This window comes from Lissotriton helveticus, chromosome 3_1 (genome assembly GCF_964261635.1).
Source record: "Lissotriton helveticus chromosome 3_1, aLisHel1.1, whole genome shotgun sequence".
Taxonomy (NCBI): Eukaryota; Metazoa; Chordata; class Amphibia; order Caudata; family Salamandridae; genus Lissotriton; species Lissotriton helveticus.
In genome coordinates this window covers 218,275,272-218,300,563 of record NC_136061.1, presented here as the reverse complement: position 1 = coordinate 218,300,563, position 25,292 = coordinate 218,275,272, and the positions used below count along the sequence as shown (strand labels likewise).

The 25,292-nt window shown below is 48.5% G+C and overlaps 1 protein-coding gene across 2 annotated transcripts in view; it reads right to left on the bottom strand.

Moving 5' to 3' along the window:
* POR (cytochrome p450 oxidoreductase) overlaps positions 1-25,292 on the bottom strand; it is a 479,949-nt gene that overhangs the window by 326,454 nt on the left and 128,203 nt on the right. For both annotated transcript variants that reach the window (XM_078679631.1, XM_078679630.1), the window contains exon 2: positions 22,657-22,858. In XM_078679631.1, the coding sequence (XP_078535757.1) occupies positions 22,657-22,850 (194 nt within the window). In that variant the 5' untranslated portion in view covers positions 22,851-22,858. The remainder of the gene's footprint in view (positions 1-22,656; positions 22,859-25,292) is intronic.

Sequence of the window (25,292 nt, the reverse complement as noted above, 5' to 3'; positions counted from 1 at the left end):
TTTGATTTTGGGTTTTATAGAGCGCATAGCTACCCTAGGGCATCCCAGCGCTAGCGACCACTGTCCTGAGGGGTGAGGAGGCAAGAGGGAAGGGCTCAGGGGAAGAGTAGGGTCTTTAGTTGTTTCCTGAACCTGAGGTGATTGTGTTCTTGCCTCAGGGAGAGAGGAAGGGCATTCCATAGTCTGGGGGCGTTGTACGAGAATAGGCGACCGCCTGTTCTGGACTTCCTGATTCTGGGGACGTTTGCAAGGGAAAGGGAGTTTGATCTTAATTGTCTACTAGACTGTTGTTTTGTCACAAGTGGCCTAAGGATGGAAGGGCCTTCGTTGTGCATAATTCTATGAGCTATGCACAGGGATTTGAAGTTGACCCGTTCCTTTACCGGGAGCCAGTGCAAGCTTCTAAGGGCTGGTTTGGCCGAGCTCCTTGCGGCGGTTCCTGTGAGGATGCCCTTTCTCGCTTTAAGATGCAGGTTTTCAGGGATCACTTGCCGGAGGCAGAGGCAACCCCGGCCCATTTCCCGTCGACTCTCTGGCAGATTGGTGCCCCCAACTACATGACCTCGTGGCAGCCAGCCTAGCACCCAAGACAAGGACAGCATACGAAGGGGCGTTCAGGTCTTACTGTCACTTTCTGGGCCAGGGCTGGGAGAGTGGGTGGACTCTGGAAGCTAGCTTCAATAGGTACATAAGCACCTTACACAAAGAAGGGCGCACGGCGGCGACAGCCAGTAGGCACAAGGCGGCTATCTCCTTTTTTGCACGTGCAAAAGGGGTGAGGGACCCTACAAACAGCTTCCTAGCTCAGAAGGCATTGAAGGGATGGCGGCGCATGCAGGCACCTTCCACAGATTCTAGGAAACCAATAGGTTTTGAACGCTTGTCGGCAGTTCTCCTCGCTCTGCCTGACACATGTAGCTCTGCGTCCGAGGTGGGCCTCTTTAAAGCGGCATTTTCTTTAGCCTTTTATGGGGCCTTCAGGGTAGGCGAACTGGTGGCGGCCAACAAAGGTGATAGGGTAGGCGGCCTTCAGCTGCGTGATGTCAGCATAAGGAGCGACACAATGTGGATTATAATCAGGAAATCAAAAACTGATCAGGAAGCTAGGGGTCAAAGCTTGGTGTTACATCGGGCGCGGAACAATCTCTGCTGCCCGGTGACACATGTCGAGGAACTGATAAGACAGCGGGCGCAAGAGTGTGGGGGGCCACTGCTGATGCATAGGGATGGGACACCGTTGACCAGATTTCAGTTCCAGAGGGTACTAGCCATGAGTACGGCCAGGGCTGGTTATAACCACAAAAAGTTTGGGACGCACTCCTTCCGGATAGGGGCAGCCACAGAAGCAACGGCCAGGGGTTTGAACACAACTAGTGTGAAAAGGATTGGGAGATGGTCCTCGAATGCCTATAAACGTTATGTGCGGTTGCACATGTTGTGAGAGCTGTCACCATTTGGAGTTTTCTAACACCTGCTGTTTTTCTGGTTATTTACAGTTTCTCGGGCCTGCAACGCAGGACGGAAACTACCCGTAGATCATCACATCAACTCATCAACATCACGGAAGTACCAGGAGGACAAACAGAAGACAGTGGTAGTTTGGGTGGTGGGACATTCGTATGTCAAGCGTGCTAATCCTATTTTTCTTGCAGGATCGGGTAGACAGAGGGTGGAGAGCGGGGGGTCCGCCTCAGTCAGTTCAGGGAATATATGTCGGACTTATTAAGAAGACATACTGCACCTCCTTCGGCGGTGATCCTTCATCTGGGGGGGAATGATCTGACAGGTCTGGGTAGAAGGGTCCTCCTCGAAGAGATTATATCAGCAGCAGGGTGGCTGGCGAAGCGGTTACCGGGGAGCGTGATAGTATGGTCACAGCTGATACCGAGAATGCAATGGAGAGGAGGGGACTCAGTCAGCGCATTGAATAACTCGGTAAAGAGGGTCAACAACAAGCTGGACAAGTTGTTTAGGACTCCGGTCTTACAGACCATACCGCACGGGTGCATTTGGGGAGAGCACTTCTACCTGCGGGACGGGGTCCATTTAACAGAGGCGGGGAATGCCCTTTTTTATAAGGAATATCTTGGCATGGGTTGAAGTCTTTGCAGGGAGATTATGACCTTTCTACAGGATGGTGTGGGGGGGGGCCAGATAGTCGGTCAACTACACTGGCCTGTGGCGGTAAGGTCATAATCGGTGAGCAGCATTTTAAGGTCCTTAGGGGGGGCGGGCCCATTCACGAAAGGGGCCGCCCGTCGGGAGGGGCCATTGGTCTCTCCCAGAACTTCAGGGGCAGGATATGATATCCATTACTTAGAAGGGTGCGGGGGAGGGAGTCTACGCTTTCCTCAGGCTGGTAGCCACCCCTCACAGACACTATGACGTCATCAAGGTGCGCGAGTGTCAGGGCCCTCCTGTTATGGTTAAATGGAGTTCAGGGAGTGCACGTGGGTGAAACGTGCCCTGGGTTGCGCATGCGCATCTCGAACGTGAGAGCGTAGCTGTAAAAGGATCTGACACCGGTTAGCGACCTTGCCGTACGACTTAATTATTAGAATGCAGTTTAATTTTCAGGATGTTAGATTCGGTTAGGAAACACGCTGTACTAGATATTTGTTAAGGTTAGCCCATCATACCATGTCAAACGAATGTTAATCTAATGTTCTGAAAATGTGCATTTAATAATTGTCTAAATGTTTATTTTATTAAAATTTTAATTTTGCTTTTATATTTTAATAAATACGGCCAGGGGGGGGCCTGACCCCCTGACTTCCAAAGACCCCTGTGTTGAATGGTTGAATTAAGTAATGCAGTCGTTGTATTAAGGAGGGGGGTGGCCGGTAGTCCCAGACCATGAGAAAAGGGGGGGCCAATCGGCCCCCACGCATGCATGGCGGGGCCCGGCCCCTCCCATAACCCGGTCCCTTCTTGGTCGCTTGCCCCCCGTCCTCGCCCCGGAAGTAGTTGTGCACTTCCAGGGCGAGGGGGCGGGGCCGCGACGACGAAGGGGTTAAGAGCCTGGGGAGCGCGGCAAGCGGCCTCTTTGTGCCCGCGCTCCTCAGGCTCGCTCCTCGCCCCACCGTGGGGCTGTGTAATTTTCCCCACCCTCCATCCCCTTGATTAGCGGAACTTGGGTACAGTCAATGGTAGGTATACTGTCTAGCGATGTGCAGGATCATAGGAATAACATGCTTGCTTCATTAGGCCTTTTTCCCGTTTACAGGAAATATGCCCGTTTACAGGAAGAATGTACATATGTAGATGTTTTGTGCTTTGCTGTGGTTGTTTAATTAATTTTCTCCTTAGGCCTTTTTTCCCGTTTACAGGAAAATGTACATATGTATATGTTTTGTGCTTTGCTGTGTGGTAACTGATTTTCTCCTTAGGCCTTTTTTCCCTTTTAGTATAGCAATGTCGTATTTATTATGTGGGTCTGGCGGTAAGGTCATAATCGGTGAGCAGCATTTTAAGGTCCTTAGAGGGGGGGCGGGCCCATTCACGAAAGGGGCCGCCCGTCGGGAGGGGCCATTGGTCTCTCCCAGAACTTCAGGGGCAGGATATGATATCCATTACTTAGAAGGGTGCGGGGGAGGGAGTCTACGCTTTCCTCAGGCTGGTAGCCACCCCTCACAGACACTACGACGTCATCAAGGTGCGCGAGTGTCAGGGCCCTCCTGTTATGGTTAAATGGAGTTCAGGGAGCGCACGTGGGTGAAACGTGCCCTGGGTTGCGCATGCGCATCTCGAACGTGAGAGCGTAGCTGTAAAAGGATCTGACACCGGTTAGCGACCTTGCCGTACGACTTAATTATTAGAATGCAGTTTAATTTTCAGGATGTTAGATTCGGTTAGGAAACACGCTGTACTAGATATTTGTTAAGGTTAGCCCATCATACCATGTCAAACGAATGTTAATCTAATGTTCTGAAAATGTGCATTTAATAATTGTCTAAATGTTTATTTTATTAAAATTTTAATTTTGCTTTTATATTTTAATAAATACGGCCAGGGGGGCCCTGACCCCCTGACTTCCAAAGACCCCTGTGTTGAATGGTTGAATTAAGTAATGCAGTCGTTGTATTAAGGAGGGGGGTGGCCGGTAGTCCCAGACCATGCTGCTTCAACCTGTGAGAAAAGATGGTGCCCGATCACCCCCCTCAGACTTGGGGGGGCGGCTAAGGCAGCCAAGCGACGGCGGTTTAAGGCCTGAGTCAAAGAACATGATTCCCCTCGCCACCCAGGGGCAGAGGGAAGCTGGATGGCGGAAGACAGCAGTGGTGGCAGTAATGTAACTCTTCAAGGCCAGACACGAGGAGCCAGTGATTTTGGTGCTGCCGAATTCCCGCGGTCCGAAAAGGAAGCTGAGCCCAGCTGCCCACGATGGAAACTTTCGAAAGGCGGACGGCGACAAAGGCGAGGTGAGCACTGGCCTGGATCAGGCGTGGAAGGTAATGGGGGAGCGTTGGGTGCTAGTGTTATGATGCTCCATATTGAGTTTTGGCCTTCCATCCCGGGGTAAATTGTTTGCAATGCATAGATACTGGCGCTGGCAGAACCGGGGCCATAACAGGCACAGCGCGCAATCGATTGCCAACAGAGAGATCCGGGCGGGCCTCACATTGGCCCTGTAGGGCCAGTGATAGCTGTGTAATTTCCGAAAACACTTCCTAAAAGAAGGGATGGAGTGTCCACCGAGGCAAGGGCTCTTCGTTCTCTCTGCAATGTTGCAAAAATGATTAGGAGCATGGTTTAAGCATTGAATAGATTTTGCTGCACCATTCTATAGCGCTTGTGCCAGGCCTCGAATGGGCCTCAAACACTATTTACAGGCGGTAAAGAAAGTAAGCCTTTTTGTGGCACATGGTGAGTATGATTGGGGGTCAAGGAATCCCAGGCTTAGAGCGATAGGCAAATGCCAGTAGAGGAATAATTCATACTAAAGGGAGTTGAAGTACGGTTGCTGATAACCTTGTTTTGTGTGTAAGGGCAACAAGGAGGAGCGCGCCCGAGTTGAGAAAAAGGTAAAAGATAACTTCAGTTAGGTTGGACAGGAAATAGGCGTATCTAGTAGTGTTACCAGGTGGCTTCAGGTATCTGAGATCCAGACAGGGTCTTTGATTTTACTAGAAAATGCACCCGTGGATCGGGTCACCTTCCGCTCGTTGAGGTAATTTGAACGAAAGTGTCCTTCCTTGCAAATCCCCGGGCGCGACCTGCTAGATACATTTTGATTAGGGTTAATTGATGACTCAAGGGATAGGGGGAATTACCTCCTCAACCTCACCCCGCTGTAAAGGTGCCCCAAAAGAAAGCCCAGCATTCAGGTGTGCAGCTGCAGACTAAAATGCCTTCGTGTGGCAATATGCCCCCTGGTGGGACCAAATGCAGCGCGTTGCAGACGTGTTTAAAAAAAATAAAAAATCACACCGCATAAGATTGAGTAACCTGAAGCAGCTGGCTGCCTAGGAGGGCTGTAGACGGACCTTTCCCTCTGTATCACAGGAGTTTGCGGTTACCACAGACTTATTTTCACGAGGGCTTCTCTTGCAAAGAGCAGGTGGTATGTAGCACTGAGGTTCGGGTAATGATATGGTAACATTGGTTCAGGTAACAAACAAAACAAGCACCCGGGGCGCATAACTATGCAAATAGGTCTGCTGTGCTAATGGATCTAAGTAAGTAGAAAGTGAGTAGCATGCTTGGCGATGGCAGTGAATGTCGGGGTACTTCCTGGAACAGGGCGGGCTGGTGCGTGAACAGGGTGAGCTCTGACCGCCACAAAGGCGCACGCGCCTTCACACATGGCCAGCCCATTAAGTTACCAGTGCCGGAGACAACATTGCTGGGGGCTGTAAGTACGGGTTACAAAGTGAAGCTCAAGCAGGCAGGATCGGAGGGGAATGTCGTACCCGCAATTTTTTTTAAAAAAAAGAATTGCTTCTCTACTGACATGGGAAGACAGGCAGTGCGGGGCCGGTTTAACAAATGCGGCTGCTGAACGTCAGTCAGGGACACTCAGGTGTAACTCTAGTTTACCCGTGATTGCAAACTTGTATCTATAACAATAAACACCTGTTACATAGTGCCGAGATATCCTGGGGTGAACGTGCACTTTACAAATACGTAACCCAGGGTGGCCTACTCGTGATGCCAGATTACCAGGTACGGAATAAGCCCTGACGAGCAGGGGGGTATGCGGACGTAAGATGTCCTATGAAACCAAATACCACAATATGACCCATGCTCAAATGTGCAGGAGGGACAGGGGTAATTGCGAGTTGACAACCAAACCTACGTGTAGGAGGAATGGAGTCCCTTGAAGCAGTGGAAACAAAAAGCCGTTCTACGCCAAACACCGCTGCCATGCGAGGAGATCCTTGTCGCGGCAGACAATACATTTGCGGTGTGAGAGGGGGGGCTCGTATGGAGCTGAGACCTTTTCATCAAAACTGACAGATGGACCCAGGCAGCCTGTATTAGAAGCGGCGATTCAAACTCAGAGCAGTGTTCCAAAGGCAAATTGTATTGAGCCGTAGCCCCGGCATGGTCACATGCCACGCTCCTGATTCAAGAGACGGGAGATTGATGGAGTGCCGAAGTAAGGCCCTCTGTATCAAAAGGACTTGGAGGTCGTACCAGCAATGTTTACGGCAAGGTATAGTGCAGAATGCACGGTTTCCCCAGCCTTTGCATCCTAACGCTGAAGGTAAAGGTAAACTTGGGCAGAAATCCATTCCGATGACTCACAGGGGCCTTAGTGCAAGGTATAGTGCAGAACGCACGGTTTCCCCAGTCTTCGTATCCTAACGCTGTAGGTTAAGGTAAACTCAGGTAGAAACCAATTCAGATGACTCACAGGGGCTCCAACAATGGTGCTGCCTCTAGAGCATGATTTCTAATGCTCCAGAACAGCGGAATGGGGTTACTTGCTGACATGCTGTGTTGAACTAAAAGGGGCAGCTTGGCGGCAGCCATTTTCTATATAACGCTAGGCTTACACACTGACATTCAAGGTACAGGTTATGGCTCGCGAGTGTGGGGAAGCACACAGGGACGAGCAGCTGGAGAGATACCAGAACCCACAAGCCTCTTGCTGAAGTCCAAGCTGTTTTGCTTTTGTGATCAATTGCACATGCGCATTGAATAAACGTGCAGGAGTAAGTGGCATTTATGGCAAGGTGAGGGCTGCGGGCCAACGTCCAGCTGCCACGTCTTAGCCGGTGAGTCAGTGCTGGGAGCCCGTAAGGGGCAGTGATGAAGTGGGTGAGGTTACTTAGCGCTGGCCGCTTTATCAGGCCTCCATAAGCTGTGTTTGACTGTCTCCCAAACTTTTGCTTTCATGTTTGGCGGCGAGCTGAGACGACGCCAATGAAGCTGGATGGTGAGCAAGAGTACCGCTTTACGATGGCAAGGAGGGAGCAGGGCACACCATTGACAGCAGGCTGCATATGAAGGGCAGCAGAAGGAAATTACGAGCATCACAGAGAAGGGTGAGCCGCAGGAAGACCTAAGCCTCCCTCGCGGCGTGGCGGATAAGAGAGGTACAGCGGATGGTTATGGAGACACACCGACGGGGAGTTGTGTAGAAGGAGGGCCACTCACTCTGGGATGCCGAACGGCAGGGTGAGTAGGCCTGACAAAAGGTGGTAGCAAACGGAGACGGGGTTCGCAGACCAGACCCAGCCGGACGGCAGGGCACAAAAAGAGACTAGCAAGGTAGCGAGTCGGGGCCTAAATCTGGGGAGAGGCTACTCCACACACGCAGAGGGGCGTGGAAACCAACAGAACAAGTTGGACCCCAAAAGTCCCAAAAAAGGCGATACGCCTAGAAGAATTCAGAGTAAAGAACTGTCAGGGTGATTCACGATTTTATGAGATGCAAAGGAGGCATGACAAGCAAATGATTTATGACCAAGATGCAGGATGACAAATGATTTATGACAATATAACGCAAATGATTTATGACGTCCAAGCCATGACACAAATGATTTATGGTACACAAATGAGTTATGACACATGCTGTATGATCCTCCGATATGCAAATAAGTGATGACAGACAAATGATTTATGACCAACAAATGATTCATGACAAACGACGCTAATCATTTATGACGTCCAATTTATCATGACACAAATGATTTATGACATAAGGATGATGTATGGCACATGATTTATGATAAGCCATGATAATGATTTATGGCCCTGGCCACAAAAAGTTATGCCCGGGGGTCAGAGAAATGAGTTGGTATATAATGGTAATAAAACTGAGGCCAACAACGACCACAACAAACTACAACTCGTGTTGGCTGTGTTTTTGGTAATACATCCGCAAGGATGTCTGCAGGTCATCCGGGAGTGGGCCCTGTGCGGGAGTTATGCTCCTGGGACATATGAATAATGTACTGCCGGAGGGAGCAGTTCACAGTGATGCTTCTCCTGCTTGCGAAGCGCCGGCTGGTGATGCGCTCGGGCCGCGATTGGCTCAAAGATGCCGCGTATTGCCAGGAGCAACGGAATGCCCATTGGGGGGTTGATGTTGGTGCGTGCCCGTCTCAAATATACCTGGTTCCCTTTGGAGACGTATCTTAATGCCCAGTCGGCACTGGGAAAGGCTGAGAATGCGGAGGGCGAGGCAGCGCTGCTTGAGCCCACTGCTGCAGAAGTGTAGGCCCCACAAGGGTCTCTGTTTGACCCGGGGTAACTGTTGACCGCTCAACGGCCAGATCTGTCCATCTACAGCGCTGTGGCGGTCTCACTACTCCACTAGCTGTGTGGCCCCATGCCGTTACCTTCTGTTTTCTCGGTCTCCCTATAGTTCCACTAAGTGGAGACTGCAACAGTGAATATTGATTGTACCAGTGAAAATGTAGCAATGTAACATTATGTACTGCATTTGCTGTACACGGTGCATGTATGTTTTGTTTGAAATACAATTAATAAAAAATTAAACTGGCCCGATACCACTGACTAACTGAAAATGATTGGGTTAAATGAACTCACTTTACGCCCTGCGTGCACGTAAAGCATGCTCTCGGCTCTGCAGTGAACCATAACAGCCCATCATGACACGGCCCTCATGAGCGGATGCCATTTTGTTTTAACCTCCTTCTGAATATTTCAATTCGTTGTAACTGAACAAGCTCAGCCCTGTCAGCATCGAAACAGCCTGGAAGCCAAGATCCACGCGACACCGGGCTGGAACCAGAAAACACACTGTCTCTTATAAGCCAGCATCAAAGCACCCAAACCCAAGGAGGGCATCTGAATGGGTACTCTTTATATTCAATAACCCCAAGCACGGGTGCGAGCACCGCTATCATGAACAAAAGTCACCGCACCTTAAGCACTGCCCCGAGGCCCCAGGCTGGCGTTCCTCGGAAGCGCTGCACAGCGACATAGTTCACACGGTTTCAGGAAATCAGGCCTAGAACGTGTAACGCTGCATGGCATAAATGGCTCGTTGCGACCAGGAAAAATGGCACCAGAACGCTCCTTCGCTGGACACAACTAAAAGCAAGAATTCCCTTTTATAACTTGCACTACACAGGGAGGGCGAAGGGGCGGGATTGGAGGAGACCATTCCATTTTAAATTTATGATAAACTGTTCACCTACTTTTTGCGAACAAAGAACGTCCCGGAAGGGCTAATTCCGATCATGTAATACTTCATTTAATACCTGTGCTGAGAAACGCCCCCACCTCTTACAATCGAGGCTTCTGGTAACAAGAGGCAAAAGGAAAATGTGCAAGGAAATGCCTGGCAAGCGGGGCACCACCACTGCTCTGCAGTGGCACTGCCCAGCTGCCTGTGCCACCCAGCAGAATCTGATCATTTTCCCTAGGTTTGTTTACCACTGGAGGTCGCTCTTGCCATAGGAACAAGGACATATTTCGTTCACCGGGGATAGGTCTGAGCAGTGTTAATAGCAGTGTAAATGTTTGTGAATCTGCAAGATAGATGCTCACCTTTGATTTTAATGTGTGAAGACGCTGGCGTGTATAGTGCACATAAGGCGGTCGCGTAGCCTGCCAGCAAGAGCTCACACTGGGGTGCCGGGTTCGGATATCACCCGGCCTCGGCTCAACATCCGCGGAGTCTGGGCAAAGCAGTTCACCTCCCTAAGACTCAAATGCGCTCATTATGAACTCTGGACCGACAGCCCTCTCAGCCAGAGGTGGAGGTGATGTGGCAGCCCCAAAGCCCTCTGCAGCGCTCCTGGAAGCGCTTTTTTAAGTTGATCACCCCAGGTAAGCGCAGCAGCAGTCACGGCACACCACACCTACTGAATGAAGCCTTCAGAAGCAGCTCTCGGGAACGCTCGAACAGCAAGCAGAACCCAGTAAACAAAGATCCCGCACTCAGTAAAAGGGGCCCAGAGATGCATGGAAATCAAACTCTGGAACACCAGGCCAAAGACCTTCCACCCAATCATACTAAAATGTGCAAGAAAGGAACATACATAAGGCAGGCCTAGGATACGAACAGCATCCCTACTTACAAAAGAAATACGTCAACCTCCAATTCAGGAAGAAGCGAAGCCTCATTTCTTCGCCATGACGCCCACAGAACAGCGCCCGCTCCCTGCTGCTCTGTAAACACAGCTGCGCTGTCCTCCTTCTATGCCGTGCTGTGTTCCAGCGAGGTACACTATATCCAAATCCGCTCACATACACACAGGAGCACAGAATGCCCTTCGGGGCTCGGATACGGAGACACAATGTTTCTCCTTTACTGCACCAGTATTTTCTCGTCAAAGAGAAAGACAGACCCATAGGCGTCTCAGTGTCATTTCACTCTGTCTCCTGATTACGAATACGCTCTAAGGCTTCAGTAGGAGTCACTCATGACGGAACGATCTCGACCTAAGTCAAACTAAAGGTCAAACTTACCTGTCTGAGCCCATTTCTATTACTTTGCCCTTTTCTGAAAGGTTAACACATGGAATGGACTGCATGGCGGTTTAGGCATTAACTGCGGCCTCTACCATCTACTGTCCTTAGTAAGCCGAATCAACACTCTACTTACGGGCTGAAGACAGCAGTGAGAATTAGAGCACGTCTGAGGTGCGAGTGAGCGAGCGGTTCTTTATAAAATAAGCAACATTTTCCATACTGGTCGCAGAGGAGGTTCAGACTCCGACTAAAGCGAATAGATCCGGCTTGTAAAGAGGGAGCAATGCAATGCAGGAGTGTCTGGGGGTAGGAAGAGCGGCCAGGCCTGCGTGCAGACATTCCCAGGAAGCTCTTTTGAGTCTGGCTAGAAACCTAGTCCATGAAGAGAATGAGATCATTGTGGAAGCTGTAGTAACGTAAGACACGGTCTAGTGTCTCAGTTCTTTCTGTAACTGCACACCTAACACCCACCCACCACCAGGCGTCACAGGTCATGTGACACTGGCCAATAAAGGGGCCGAGCGCACGTGCTCTGGGGCCCATTCACCCATCTGTTACCACTGTGTCGGTGTCTGCCTCATTGTGTGTTTGCTGCGTCATGAGGGCCTAGCGCCCCTCACCTCAGATCACGACAATGGCGACGAGGGTGGGTATGTGCGCCCATGCGTGCCACTACCCAAATCTAATGAAAAGGGGAGAGAGCTGCCGGGCGACATCGCGACCCCCCCCCTTCCCCCCACAGGATCGGCGCCTGCCTTCCGTGAGGCCCGCGGGGCGTGAGCCAAGCCCCGGGCCGACACGACCGAGGAGATGACCGGGAGCCGACCCCGCACCTCATATGCACATCGGGAGCTGCCCCCCCCCTGCGTGGGATAAATAGAGGGCTGCGCGGATCCCACCTGCAGCCGCTAAAACTGGGCCGCGACTGAGCCCCACCGTGAGGTGACCAACGCAGAGCCCACCCGCGTGGCAAGAGTGGCCCTGTGGCCGAAGGTAAGCCTACGCGCAGTGTGCCCCGAGTGCAAGAAGGCCAGCGGAGCCCACCCGCGGCCTGCCTGAAGCGTCCCCTGTCCTCGCCGCGCAGCGTGTGTGGTGAAAGGCTGCGGCGGCGGCGTGAATGAACTGAGGAGACCACTGCGGAGCCTACCCGCGTGGCAGAAGAGGGCCGCCAAGCATAAAGGGGTGCCCCAGGGCGAAGCGTTTCGAGCGGAGCCTACCCGCGTCAACCGCGACTGCCCCTGAACAAATAAGCGGCAGCGGTGACTGAGCGCCCTGAGGGAAAAATGAAAGGACCACGCGGTGCTCACCCGCGTGGTTGAAGAGGTCCGCCGGCAGGTGAGAAGCGACCCCGAGTGTCCCTGTCCCCGCCGCGTAGCGTGTGAGTGGAGGCCGCGGCGGCGGGGCGAAGAATCTACAAAAGAAGTGCCCGCAGCGTGTAGGAGAGTTGCCGGGCGGGAGAGCATCGCAAGCGGAGCCCGCCCGCATTTTGAGGAGAGGCTGACGGCGCCACCACACCCCCGGCAGCGCGTGAGTGAAGGAGCTGCTGCGGGGGGAGGAAAAGTGTAAAGTGAAGGGAAGCGGGCAGAAGGTGAGCCCGCACAGCAATGGGGCAGTGAGGCCGCTGGGAAAACAGTGGAGAGTGGAGTAGCTACCCACTCCTCCACACCCGTCAAGGAAAGCGCCAACTCCAGCACCCCCCCCCCCACCCCCCCCCCCCCAGCACTGAATGGGCGTCGTGCGAGACTGGGGATAAAAAGAAATAAAGGACTTGCCGGGAATTCAGAGGCAGCGAGGCTGTCTGATGATGTGCCCGCCCAGGGGGTAATGACTGCAAGGCCGTCAGGAGCAAGCTGCACAAGGCCTGCGCGTTTCCGGGGTGAAGACCGGGAGGTGCCTCGGAGAACCAAAATAACTCGGAGCGAGTGAAAGCAAAGGCGGCAGGCAGCCAGTTCGAGATACACTGCCACCCAGTGGCCAACAAGCAACACTGCAGCCTGCAAGACAAACTTTCCCCCAAGACGATGCAAGGCATACAGATATGCCAGAAGGGTGCAAGGACACTACCCAGTTTGGGGTGACTGAAGGACACTACTGTACCCCCGCAGTGAAATGCTATGGCACCTACTCACATGCCATAGAGAGTCAGAGACTAACAAGGACAATTGTACAGCACACAAAAGGGGCTCAGGGGAAAGTAGTGCCCTCAGGTGCAGCTGCAGGGAAAAGACTACAAATTGCCACACTCGACCGGCAATCACGTCCAGGGTAGATTGCAAACCGCTACACACCCGAAACAAAGAAGCAAACAAGCATTGCACAAGCCTAGGAACGGCCAGCAACAGCACAAGACTGTAGCAGCAGGTGAAGGCGCGGGAACGCGCCAGAAAGGCAAAAATACGCCAAGCACGCAGAATTAACGCACCAGGAGAAGGAGTGAGGTAACTCCACGCACGAAGGAGGGCGCAAGGACTGACGCTCGCAAGCAGTGACCAGGAGCAGGAGACAAAACGGAAGCGCAGACCACCTGACGCACAGGGGACAAGCAGAGACCAACTGCCAGCGGAGCGGCACCTGATGGCCACAGGTTGTCGTTGCAACAGCAGGGAAGGAACTGCAGCTCCGTCACCACGGGAACAGAACAGAGGTCCCAAGACTCCCCAGCAAGCAAGTACGACACAGGGAGGAAGCGCGACGACCGTCAACACTGCTCCAAGGTCTCAGAAGAAAAGCAAGCACACCCGTGACGTAACGGGGAGCTGACCTAACACAAAGAAGCTTGGAGTGGCGGCGTAACCCTCCGCACAGAAATGCAGCACAGGAAGAGCGCGGACGAAAGCGCGCCAATGCTCACGCACCGGAACGGAGCGAAGAGTGACCCAATTGAAAACAGCGAAGCGTGGGGACTCACGCAGAAGACCACCCCGTCTGGTCGCAGAGAAGGAAAAGCCGACCCCTCAGACGGTCGCACGAAGAACACAGACGGTCGCACGAAGAACACAGACAGTCACACACGTGCCACACTCAAGAAGCCGGCCAGCCAGATGGCTGCACCAAAAACTGACCCACCGGCGGTCGCAAAAGGAGGTGACCGAAGCAAGGGTCAACAAACCGTAACACAGCAAGTATCCCACAAGAGGACCGAAGATAGCCTGCCAGCATCGGCAGAGTGGACCGGCAGAGGTCCAAGAAGTTCGAACACCAAGACACAGTCCATGATCAGCGACTAACGAACTTCGACAACCACAATTCAACATGTAACGTCTAAAGAGAGAGAGAAGATCGTAACGCCCGGTCCATTTACAGACTGACGAGAGAAGACAGTGTCCGTGAACCAGGACAGGACCGGATGGAAGCAGGTGGAGTGCACGCTGCCTGGAGAAGTCTGGTTAGGAAGATGTAACAGCAAGGTGACCAGACCGCGTTGCGAAGTAGATGGAGAAAGGAGAAGAAGTCTGAGTGGCATGACGTCACCAAAGAAGGAGAAAGGAGAAGAGGTCTGAGTGGCACGTTTGCCACCACCGAAGAGAAGAAAAGGAAAAGAGGTCAGAAGCACGACGACAGGACGACAAGAGAATGGAGGATAACCAAGAGGAGTGTGGACCAAAACACCACGACACTCAAAAGGGGAAACACCGAGGAGAACGTGAGAGGTGCACGACAGTCCACAAGCACGACCGGGACAAGTAACATCACTGGAAGGAAGCATCCACGTGCGAACCCGACAGTCATCCATGGAAGGACAGAAGAGAGCACGCCAGTCTGTTGGCAACACCCACCTCTGGGATGGAACGGACGAAAGGGCCGCGGAAATCCAGGGGCAGAGGCCTCAGGGACACCGGTGGCAGCGGGTCCCCAACGAGAGACGGACGGTTGAAGCTCACGCTGAAGATCCTGGAAGACCGAAGGTCGCACAAGACTGAACCAGTGCCAACAACACCCTTTCAGGTGGAACTCGGACACGGAGAAGATGACCCGTAGCGACGTCCTTCAACATGTTGAAGAGGCAAGGCGGCATGCACACCGGTCCAGTGGAAGCCTGGCAGAAGGGCCTCCGGGTCGTCCAGTGAGAGGGGACACCCACGAGAGAGGGGCATCCGTGAGAGGGATGACCTGCAGCTGAAAGTCCAGTCAGGAACAGACACCAGTTTCAACCAAGCACTTTGAACAGGACGGTCCAGCGAAAAGTAACACACTTGGGACTCAATGTATATTTATACTTCTGCACGTTCACAGGATGTGAAACAGAGCGAGAGAGACTGTAAAGCCCACTTACAAGCTGCAAGTCTGCCAAGGCAAAAGAAAAGACATTGCCAGCAATCAACTGAACCAGCAGTAAAGACCACCACGTGGGAATCGTCGTGTAAATCATAGGTTTTGTTTGAACTGTATTTTTCCCCGCAGGTTGAACTCTAGTTAGGGTAATTTGCTTAACTAAGGTTGGGAGGGATGTAGTAACGTAAGACACGGTCTAGTGTCTCAGTTCTTTCTGTAACTGCACACCTAACACCCACCCACCACCAGGCGTCACAGGTCATGTGACACTGGCCAATAAAGGGGCCGAGCGCACGTGCTCTGGGGCCCATTCACCCATCTGTTACCACTGTGTCGGTGTCTGCCTCATTGTGTGCTTGCTGCGTCATGAGGGCCTAGCGCCCCTCACCTCAAATCACGACAGAAGCTAGAAACTGAAAAGCCTTGGACTGCAGCCAAACTGCTAACATATGGATGCAAGAATGCTTCCGATAGAGTAGGACTGCCCTTGTGCGAGGAGGGGGAATGTGCAGTTGGCATTTAAGCTGTTCTGCTTTTCTAGGGTATCCCTTATGTTTCCCATGAGGCCATAGCTTTCTGGTTCTTGCCTTGGAGTCTGTGGTTTGCGCTGGGGCAGCTATGCGCATTACAAATTCGACAAATAAACAAATAAAATAGCTGAAGACACACTGTACTTTCTTAACGATGGACACGTCTTTCTTATGAAACAACACAGCCGCAATCACTCTTAAGCAGAGCCCTCATCCTGGGCTTGTGATGATTTCCTTCCATTAACGAGGCTCCTCAAAGCCTGACGGGAGGGGGCTTTCATGACCCGGCCTCTATCATTATTTTTCAAGAACCCTTGCCCTGAACTGCTGGCAGACTGCCGGGGCACACCAGCCCCCACTGCACCAATCACTGACCCCTAAATCAGGTGCACGCACAGTTGTGTTTCCTTTACAAGGTTGATGGGAGCAGCTGGTTCACAACCAGCAGGCGCACAATACTACACTTGAACTGTAGAGCACATAGTCCCATATGGGCCCAAGAGTGCCATACTCCTGCACTAAACAGACTAGCTAGCACACGGTCATGACCCACCGGGGCAGAGGGGCGGCAGGCAGTGATCAAGGCTATACAGAAGGTGATCACCCCTGGCGCCTAACCAGGGAGCACACAACCGCTGCTTGACCATTTGTTTACTAAGGCACGCACAGCCACACACACTACCCAGCAGCATACTACATACATCACCACATCAGTAGGTTTGCCATAGTAGCCATCTTAGGAGGACGGAATACACAGATCGTCATGGCACACTGTACCAGTTCTGCTGCTGCTGGTACACATGGTAGCAGCAGCACCCCTGCATGTGCTACAGCAGGGGTGTTCACAGAGATTAGCAGTAGCAGGGCTGGTTTCTTCTAGATAATGAGAAATAACAATGCACCACCAACGTAGTGTATGTAGTAATCTGGACCCTGAATCGGAGAGTTTACTTGGCTCAGATTGTGACAATTTAGGTATTTTATGCCCTCAATCGGCCGCCTTGCTGAAAGACCCAAATGAGCATCAGTTCCACTAGTGAAGCGCACCCCCTTGGACACTCGCCCTCTGTTCAAGCTTGGCAGCAGTTACCAGCAACTGGTCTTGACCCATAGGGAAGTGAGGCAGAGCAGGCACAGCCTACCCAGCGAGGTGGTGTAAGTTACAAACTCAGAACTCAGCAAAAAATAAGCAATACTGAATAAATCAAGATCAAGTCATTGCTTCTGAAAATAACATTTCCTTTAATGCATACACAACTACATCCTAAACATAAAATACATATATACTCAATGAAAAACAGACCTCTCAAACCTCTCCTTAACTAGAGATCTTTGTAGGAAGGTGATTGGCACAAATTCATCAGGCACACCTTTTCCAACTTTGCTGAATTGTATATCAAAGCCCATTTGCACCGAAAGTCAAGGTTCGGGCCTGGTAACACCATGATGATACACAGAATGAGCATGCTATGTAGAGAACGATTCAGAATGAGCATGCTAGGTAGAGAACAATCTGATTATGTAATGTGCTTACAAGAACTAAAGTGATTATTGACACAATGGCTGCAACTGTTCTTAATCCGATCGATGGTTCAGCCTCACCTGTAACAGACGTATATTTTTTTTCCACATTTGGCTACAGACTTACATTTTTTAATGTGAAATTTAGCATTGCTAAATAAACTTTTTTTATTGCAATACATTTAATTATTTTTGTAGACGTGAATTACAATGGCAAAAATACCAACCATGCAACACACTGCCAGTTCTCATTTGAGTTAGCTGGGTCATACAGGGATGGAACGTCTCCTATAGTCACACATTTCTAGCTTTGGGTGTATATTATGCTGCCTGTGGTCCTTCGCTCGTCGCCCTTTGGCATAACACCCTAATCACACACACCATCAAATTTGTTTGAAACAACATCATATATCGTTGCAACCAAATCCAAAATCATATCTTCTCAGCTTAACACCCGTTTCTCTTTAAATATATGAAATTTGCAAATACAATCTATCAGCTAGTGCAGTGGTTCTTAAGCCTTTGACTTACATGGACCCCTATTTAATCACTGCTGGAACCCAGGGGCTCCCATTGAGTCAGTACTAAAAGACACGACTCGGCATAAGCATTTTCGATTATTTGAACCACAAACACCACACAAAGAAGTAGATGGAACTTTTCCAAATTCAATGGTGTCCACTCATCAAAACTATATTCTGTTTGATGCTTTTGCACCGCTTCCACGAATCACTCAGAGGATACTAATGACATTTTTTGCCTCCAATCTTGAATTCCCTAACATTTAAAGAATGTTTTGTAATTTGTAATTGTACCCGTTGCTCCTTTATTTATATACACTTCATTAATTGTTTAATATTTAAATTTTCTAAGCAGTCGCAGAACCCTGGAGTAAGCTTCGTGTACACCAAAGGGTTACCGGACCACAAGTTTAGAATCACTGAGTTAGCGTATACTTCTTCCCCGCTTCTATCTAAACAATTTCCCTACAATCCCAAATATAGTATAGCTCTACGAGCTGTCAACGTGCATCCACTTTCACAAGTTAAAATTCCATCCGAAGCTTATGATCCTATCTCACTATAAACTTCCTACCTCTAATATAACTCTGGAAATGTTTAACATTTCTTAAACAGGCTAGTTGCAACTTCTGGGTTACTGGCTATCTGCTTTTGCTAGCGTTCAATGTTGGAGAAGCTAAGGACGCATTCTACCCATCTTGCCAGATCTTGGCTTGCATAAACTGTAATGATACATGTCTTCCATATACAAATTGGTTTTAAGGAGCTTCAAATAAACGTCTTTCTTGATTTTCTCAAATGCAGCTTATTATTCACTGTTTAAGTCAAATGTAGCATGGCATCGTTCCTTCTGAAAGACTCAATTTCTACAGCAAAAGTCAGGGAAAACCTGCTACTACACTAACACAATCTGGTGACAGAAAAGTTGATCTTCAGGAACTGGCGATGACACACATTTAACATCTTTAAACAATGAAGATTTAGGAACAAGTCGTTCACTAAAAAAGCATGATCTAAGCATGCCACATTTTCGTGGCACAGTCTGCACTTATCTATTTTCAAAGTTAAAGCAAACATGTGCATGCGAGTATCCTCATTTTTTGAAGAAAAAAAAAGGGGGGGGGGGAGGACCTTGTCCTGAATCATCATCCCGACAAATGCCAACGACCGAGGGGCAGTTAAAATGCTGAAACATGTTGATGAACACAATATTAACGGGTACAAGGTATTAATATTCCATATATATACCAGACTGACATTTTTGAACCCTGACAAGAGGGGCCTGGAATAAAATTAGGGGCAAACTCTCTTAAGTAGTTTTAGAATTTTTGTGTTTGGACGATCCCATTTTTTTATAGGGCTACTTTTGTCCTTGGAAAAATACAGTTTTTTGCGCCACTCTTAGCATTGGTCTATGCCAGTGTCAAAGGGGCGGCTCCTCCGTAATGATGGAGGAGTGTCGCCCCATTCGTTTACTGATTCTGACAAGCGTGCCGGCAAGCGGGTGGTGGAACTTATACGTGTGCATGTATGCCTGCCAAACATACATGCACACTTCTATTTCTCCAACCAAGCTGTGTTTACAGCCGGGTTGGAGAAATGCAGCAGACTCACAAGCAGTGTCTGAGCAGCAGAGCAGGTCACTCAGACCAATCCTGGCACTGCTCTCCTAGCAGGAGAGCAGTTACAGGATTGGCTGAGCAGCCTCTACCTTCTCAGAGACTTCTGTGAGAGCTCTGGAGGCTATGGAGAAAATGTACGTTATATTAAATTAGTTTTCCTTCCCAGTCTGCCCCCCCCTCTGCCCCCCAACACCCTCCGTCCGTCCTTCCCTCGCCCCCTTCCCACCGTTGTGTTGTGGCGACTGCCACTGGTGTTGTAGCACGCCCTATGATGAAGCATGACACTATTTAGAGTGCTAGTGCAGTCTTAATACCATTGAGGGCTTCCCATGAAGCAGTGAGACTGATCTGATTTTCCTCTTACCTTTTTTGGTGTGAGTTGTATACTTAGGGTGATGCCATAAGAGTATTTCTACTACATCTATAGCAAACAAAAGTCTTATCCATTTCTCTGTTTGCCATCATCTAATCTACGCTACGAATATTGACACTGAACACCTTCTCTTTTCAACTTTTGCTTGGGTTACACACCCTACCCCAGTTTCCAACTGTTCTATAGCCTTGGCACTAATTAGTGCTTCCTGAATTATCGGGTTAAGACCCTGCCTACTTTTATTCCTCACATCAACAATGATTTGATCCTTAATCTTCTCATGCTTCAAAGCTTCCAAAATTGCACATCACAGACGACAATGTTAAACTATTCAAAAAGGTGTCAAAAGATTCCCTCCCATTTTGAGCATGTGAATACTTTTAAAATGTAATTTTTGCTTAGCGCTTAAAATACATTTCAAGTCTCATAGAGGCTTCTTCAAATTCACTGATATCCCCTAGTTCTTGTTCTGGCATAACTTTCGGAAGGGTTCTGAAAACGTTCTGCCTTCAGATTCGAAACAATGTATTAGCAAGTGTTTTCGCCAATCAACAAACATTTCAAAAGTTAAAACAGTCATGTAATTCACAAATTACTAATTTTCATTCCATCTTACACCTTGTTGTTGTTTGAGTTGATGCCCTAAGTGCGGCGGGTCTGACGCAAGTCCAATGCTCACTTGGGGACTAGAACCAAGCTATACCTGGTTGATGAGTCCTAATCAGGGCAAAACCGGTCTAGAGTTTCCTGTGTTTCAGATCAGGAAAGGCCAAGCCTGGCAGTTGAGACTGGGCTGCGCCTATTGGAGCAGGGTCAAGACTGATTTGGATATGGCTGGGTTCAAACTGAGGTGGCATGGTGGGCGAAAAATGATGGATTGGGATGCAGCCTGTGTGATTGCCAGTGGCTGAGATGAATTAGAGCATTGCATTCATCACCATGCTTCCTTGAACAAGAGGCTGGCCTGCTCATCAGTCTCAGCATCCATCTTAACTAACCTGCCTCTACCTTGGTAGCGAGCTCTCAGAGGGTTTAGGGAAGGAGTGGGGAGTGAATAGGTCAGAGGAATGCTTGTTTTAGGGGTGCAAGGGAGTTTAAATCCATATATTGCCTGGTGCACATGTAGGGCGTTGTGGTGCTGGAGGTGGGACAGCATACTTATGCCATTAGGAAGTCAGATATTCTACCATGCTCAAAGCCGCTAACATTATTTCTACAATATCTGAAGACACAGACTCCGAGAGGGGTTCAGGTCCTATTACAAAAGGCATTTATAATCCCAGAATAGACCAGAGAGGGGAATTGTATTCCATTATATTTTTTGTTTTAAACGTCAGGTGAAATCCGACCTACCCATTTTCAAATGTTCCGCTATTAATGCCTATTTTGCTCAAATGGAATTCACCTAGACATTCCTCCAAATGGTAGCTACCATAAATGTTTTTTATATCTCATCTTTTCAGATCCCCATTCAGTGGTTGAAGTTGAGATTTGTTGCTGATTTCATTGCCAGGGGCTTCCATTCAGCCTGAAATCTGCCAAACCTGCGTTCATCGCAGGCATTCAATTTATCATTTCACAGAGTAGTGGCTGGTTCTCTCCTCAGTATACCAGCAAGCCTTCAGAGATTCTCAAACTGTGTACAAGTGGCTGGGTGATTTACCCTCATGTTTGCGCATTCTCTTACTCTCCCCCACGTCATCTCTGCACTTTGCTCTGGGTTTTCTGAACAGGTAGGTAGTGCATGGAAACATTGGATATGTATTGCTACTTAGAATCTACGCTTGAAGGAGGAGTTTTGATATTAGTCAGGTGCAGGTAACTGGGAGGCCTCGCCCCATTAATCTACTGACTGCAACTATGAAGAGCTAGTTTATGTGTAATAGGGAATATCAATAGATATTAGGTAGAATAAACCAATCAAACCTTGCAGCTTCATCAAGAGAAAGAACGACGATGTAAAAGTAATGCAAAATAATACACTTCTTGTCAAAATAACAACTATTCTGTTGCCATGTATGAAAGTGTAGGTAATCTCATGTCTTGACGATTCTCGCTGCCTCCCATTTTGAAAGATGCGTAATAATTTGTAGTATATCCTCAAAAGGTATTAATCTCAATCTTGAACACTTTGGTTAGAACGAAACGCCAGGTAGCTCCCATGGTCAGGGCAGAGCAATACTACCATTGAATTATGAGATGTTCTTTCAGTTTGACGCTGGATTTATTGAATATTTATAGACGAGAAAGTACACAAAGGTAATAACATGGCATAGGAAAGACCCAGAATGCCTCACCAGTGACGAGGTAGTACTGTACCGGGTTTAAGTACTCATTTCAATCTGCGTCAAAGACCTCACAAATCTGAACAAATGAACGTATTCTGTGTTAAACTGTGAGCATCAAGCTTCTTCCACATTAACATATGGGAATGAATCGTTCTTGTATACGTAATAAGGCCAGAAACCTTAGCAGACACCTTTGCAGCAGTTATACAACAATAACACCTTGTCATCAATTAAAACTCATACCAGTAAATATCAGTTAAGCACTAATGCCATTTTATCAAAGTGTATGGGGTATCCGTCATTTAAAAGTTCAGTTTAAGCACTGTACCAATTCATTCGTCATCTACTGTTGCTTTTTGCCCTAGGATGATTATGTTGTTAAAAAACATTTGAAATGTATTCAAGTAAATCATACCATGCCTTTAAGTGCAAAAGTAGACACACTTTTAAAAAAAATAAACGTAAATATGTAAAACAAAAATTGTGTCTCACAGGGTCACGATACTTTTTTAATGATTATTAAAATTCTGGTCAGAAGAGAATTATGCAGGATTAAAATAAGAAAGGTAATGGTAAGGCAATTATACATTCTATCCCACAATTATAAGGTGTCTGACAAAATGCTGCACTTACGTTGTTGTTTGGATTTTGGGGAAGTCCGGAATCTCTTCCTTCTTCTTTCGGAAAAAGAGCCAATAGGTGAGCAGTCCAACAATCAGAGAGAAGAGAAACATGTCGGCCATGCTAAACAAGGCCTCCTCTTGCGAGCTGCTGCCATCATCCGATGGTGTGATGTTTGGGTCTATTCCGGAGTCGCCCATGTTCATCTGTGACACTAAGAGAGAAAAACAACAAATAATTCAAGATGTAACGCTGTACAAAGGTATGGCAAATCATGACGGGACTCATCACCACGGATCAAGCTCAGTGTGAAACTCCACACGAATGACAGACAGCAAGGAACGTTTGACATTTCGTGAAATATGGTAACATGGATTTACAAAATACAACACCCCAAACGCTACAAGTACACTACTTGCAGAGACGTGACCTTCACTCAGAATCAGAAGAGACATCTATTGTATAGGGCTGTAGTCAGTGTTCCTCTTCACATACTAAACACAACTCAACAAGCAGCAAAAGGAAGGAAGTCTACAACAAGCAATGGGGAATCGGAGAGGAACATCACAACTATGCAAAAGAGCCACTCTTTCAGTCAGTGATGCTGTGTCTGCCTTCAGTGGACAATCATGAGGATTGCATAAATGACCGCCTGTTCCTTAATTCTGACGGATATCTGAATAAAACAAAAACTGCATCTTGGTGCCGATTACATACTTCCCTACCATTCCAGGATCTCTGTAAGGTCAATCAATACACAGTGTAGGTGACAACATGGAAGTGTAGTCTTCCCCTTCAAATAATCCAGTGGGGCTGCTGTGCTAGGGTGTATGCATTGCAAAGATGCTTCATTGTGCGTTAATAATGCTGAGAGAGATAAGGGTAACAAAGATAAGTCCCAGTTCACAAATCAGTTCAGTTGGTGATGCAGGGATCAGGGCATCGGCTGAAGTAATGCTGAGGCTCAGGGCTTAACGAGGCACCAATCATCAGAGATGGTGCGGTTCAGACGGTTCCCTACACTCCATGACATTAAGTCACCGGTTCATAGCACGTCACCTTTTAGGGTCCACCCCTCACCCCAACTGTCCGGTCCTAGAACACTCCTGAGAACAGCCACCAATATTTTAATAAGTTATGAAACAAGGTTCTACCAATGAGGGAGGATAACGTGCGGAAGAGTCAAGAAGAGAAATAAGGAACATAACAATTACATTACAGCAGCACTCTTCCCAGCAACTGTGGCGCGCAATCCTCGCCCTTTAAAAGATGGTAAAGATGGGGCATCCTAAAATAACAAGCCGCAACTGATGAAGAGCCTACCATGGCATTGTTCATCGCTGGGACACAAAAGCTGCATTCGCTGCCCATCTCTAAAACCAGGAGCACTAACCCAAACCAGGTGACCCTTTAATTCTCACATTTCTTAGAGGCTAAACTTGAGAAATTCCATTGTGGCAAAGATGTCAATGTTAGATCAGTTTGTTAAGCGTACTCCTGAAGGATCCGTGAAATGCATTTTGTGCTTAGTAAATGCCAGGCAAGAAAATAGAGAAACATCCATTTAAATTCATTTTTGCAAAGAGGAACTTATTTTTCGAATGCTGCGCGAAATTTCAAACTGGCAATTGGAGTTCCCAGTAAGCATGACACTTTTCAAAGGTTGTTTCTACGTGACTGTAGGTCGCAGTGAATAGTATTTCACAAAGCAACTCTTCATTTATGAGCGGATGCTGATAATCACATTCTATTGTAGAATATCTTTTATTACGTTTAATATACTGAGGTTTTGAAGAATGAGTGAAACTTTATCTCGTATCCTAGTGCTGAGATACCTGTGCAGGAGCGTATTTAAAGACTTCTTGTAAATGCAGAGCATAGCCAACGCATTTGATACCCAGTGCTTAAAGAAGTAATCAAAATGATCAGTGACCTCAGCAGCACCCATCACAGAAGGGGGCCTGGTGGGTTGGAGAGTGGACAAGTAAATCATGGAGAATCCCCAGCTCTTTCCTATCTCTATTTGGTCCTGCGAGAGTTACAAGATTAGTTTATGTTATGCTTTCTCACCTATAAAACAGTCAGGGTCAATTTTAATGAATCTCACTCCAGCCTGTCTCAGGCAAGAAGGATATGTAACTTCACATATTTCTCTGCTGTTTACGGCCTGAGTCTGAGACAGTTTTGCTGTTTGTGAACTGAGCGCGAGTACTGTAACGTGACAGCTCTGCTACCTTGAGTCTCAACTTTTATATTTTATAGCTTATAGCTGAAGCTATGCTTCTGACTGTTGCTAGAGTGTGATCTGTGTGTGAAGTGACCACCAGTCCTGCTCTCGAAGTCATAGGATGGTAAGTGCTGAATATCCTGAGACATCTGCTGCCCATCGCCTTTGATCCAGTAAATGCTCTGTCACCTGAGAAATAGTTTGGGTGCATACAACTAGAATCTTTGGGTCTAGGGTCATTTTGCAATTCTTCGACTGTGCCGCCCTAAAGCACCGAGTGGTCTGTAAGATCTGCGTAACTCAGAGAATCTATTTGGAGTACATAAGAGAAGTAGAATGTAGGACCGAAGAAAGATTTAACCTACAGTTTAAATATGAACGATTGCATAAACAGCATAACCAGAGACTCGCCTTTTTAGTC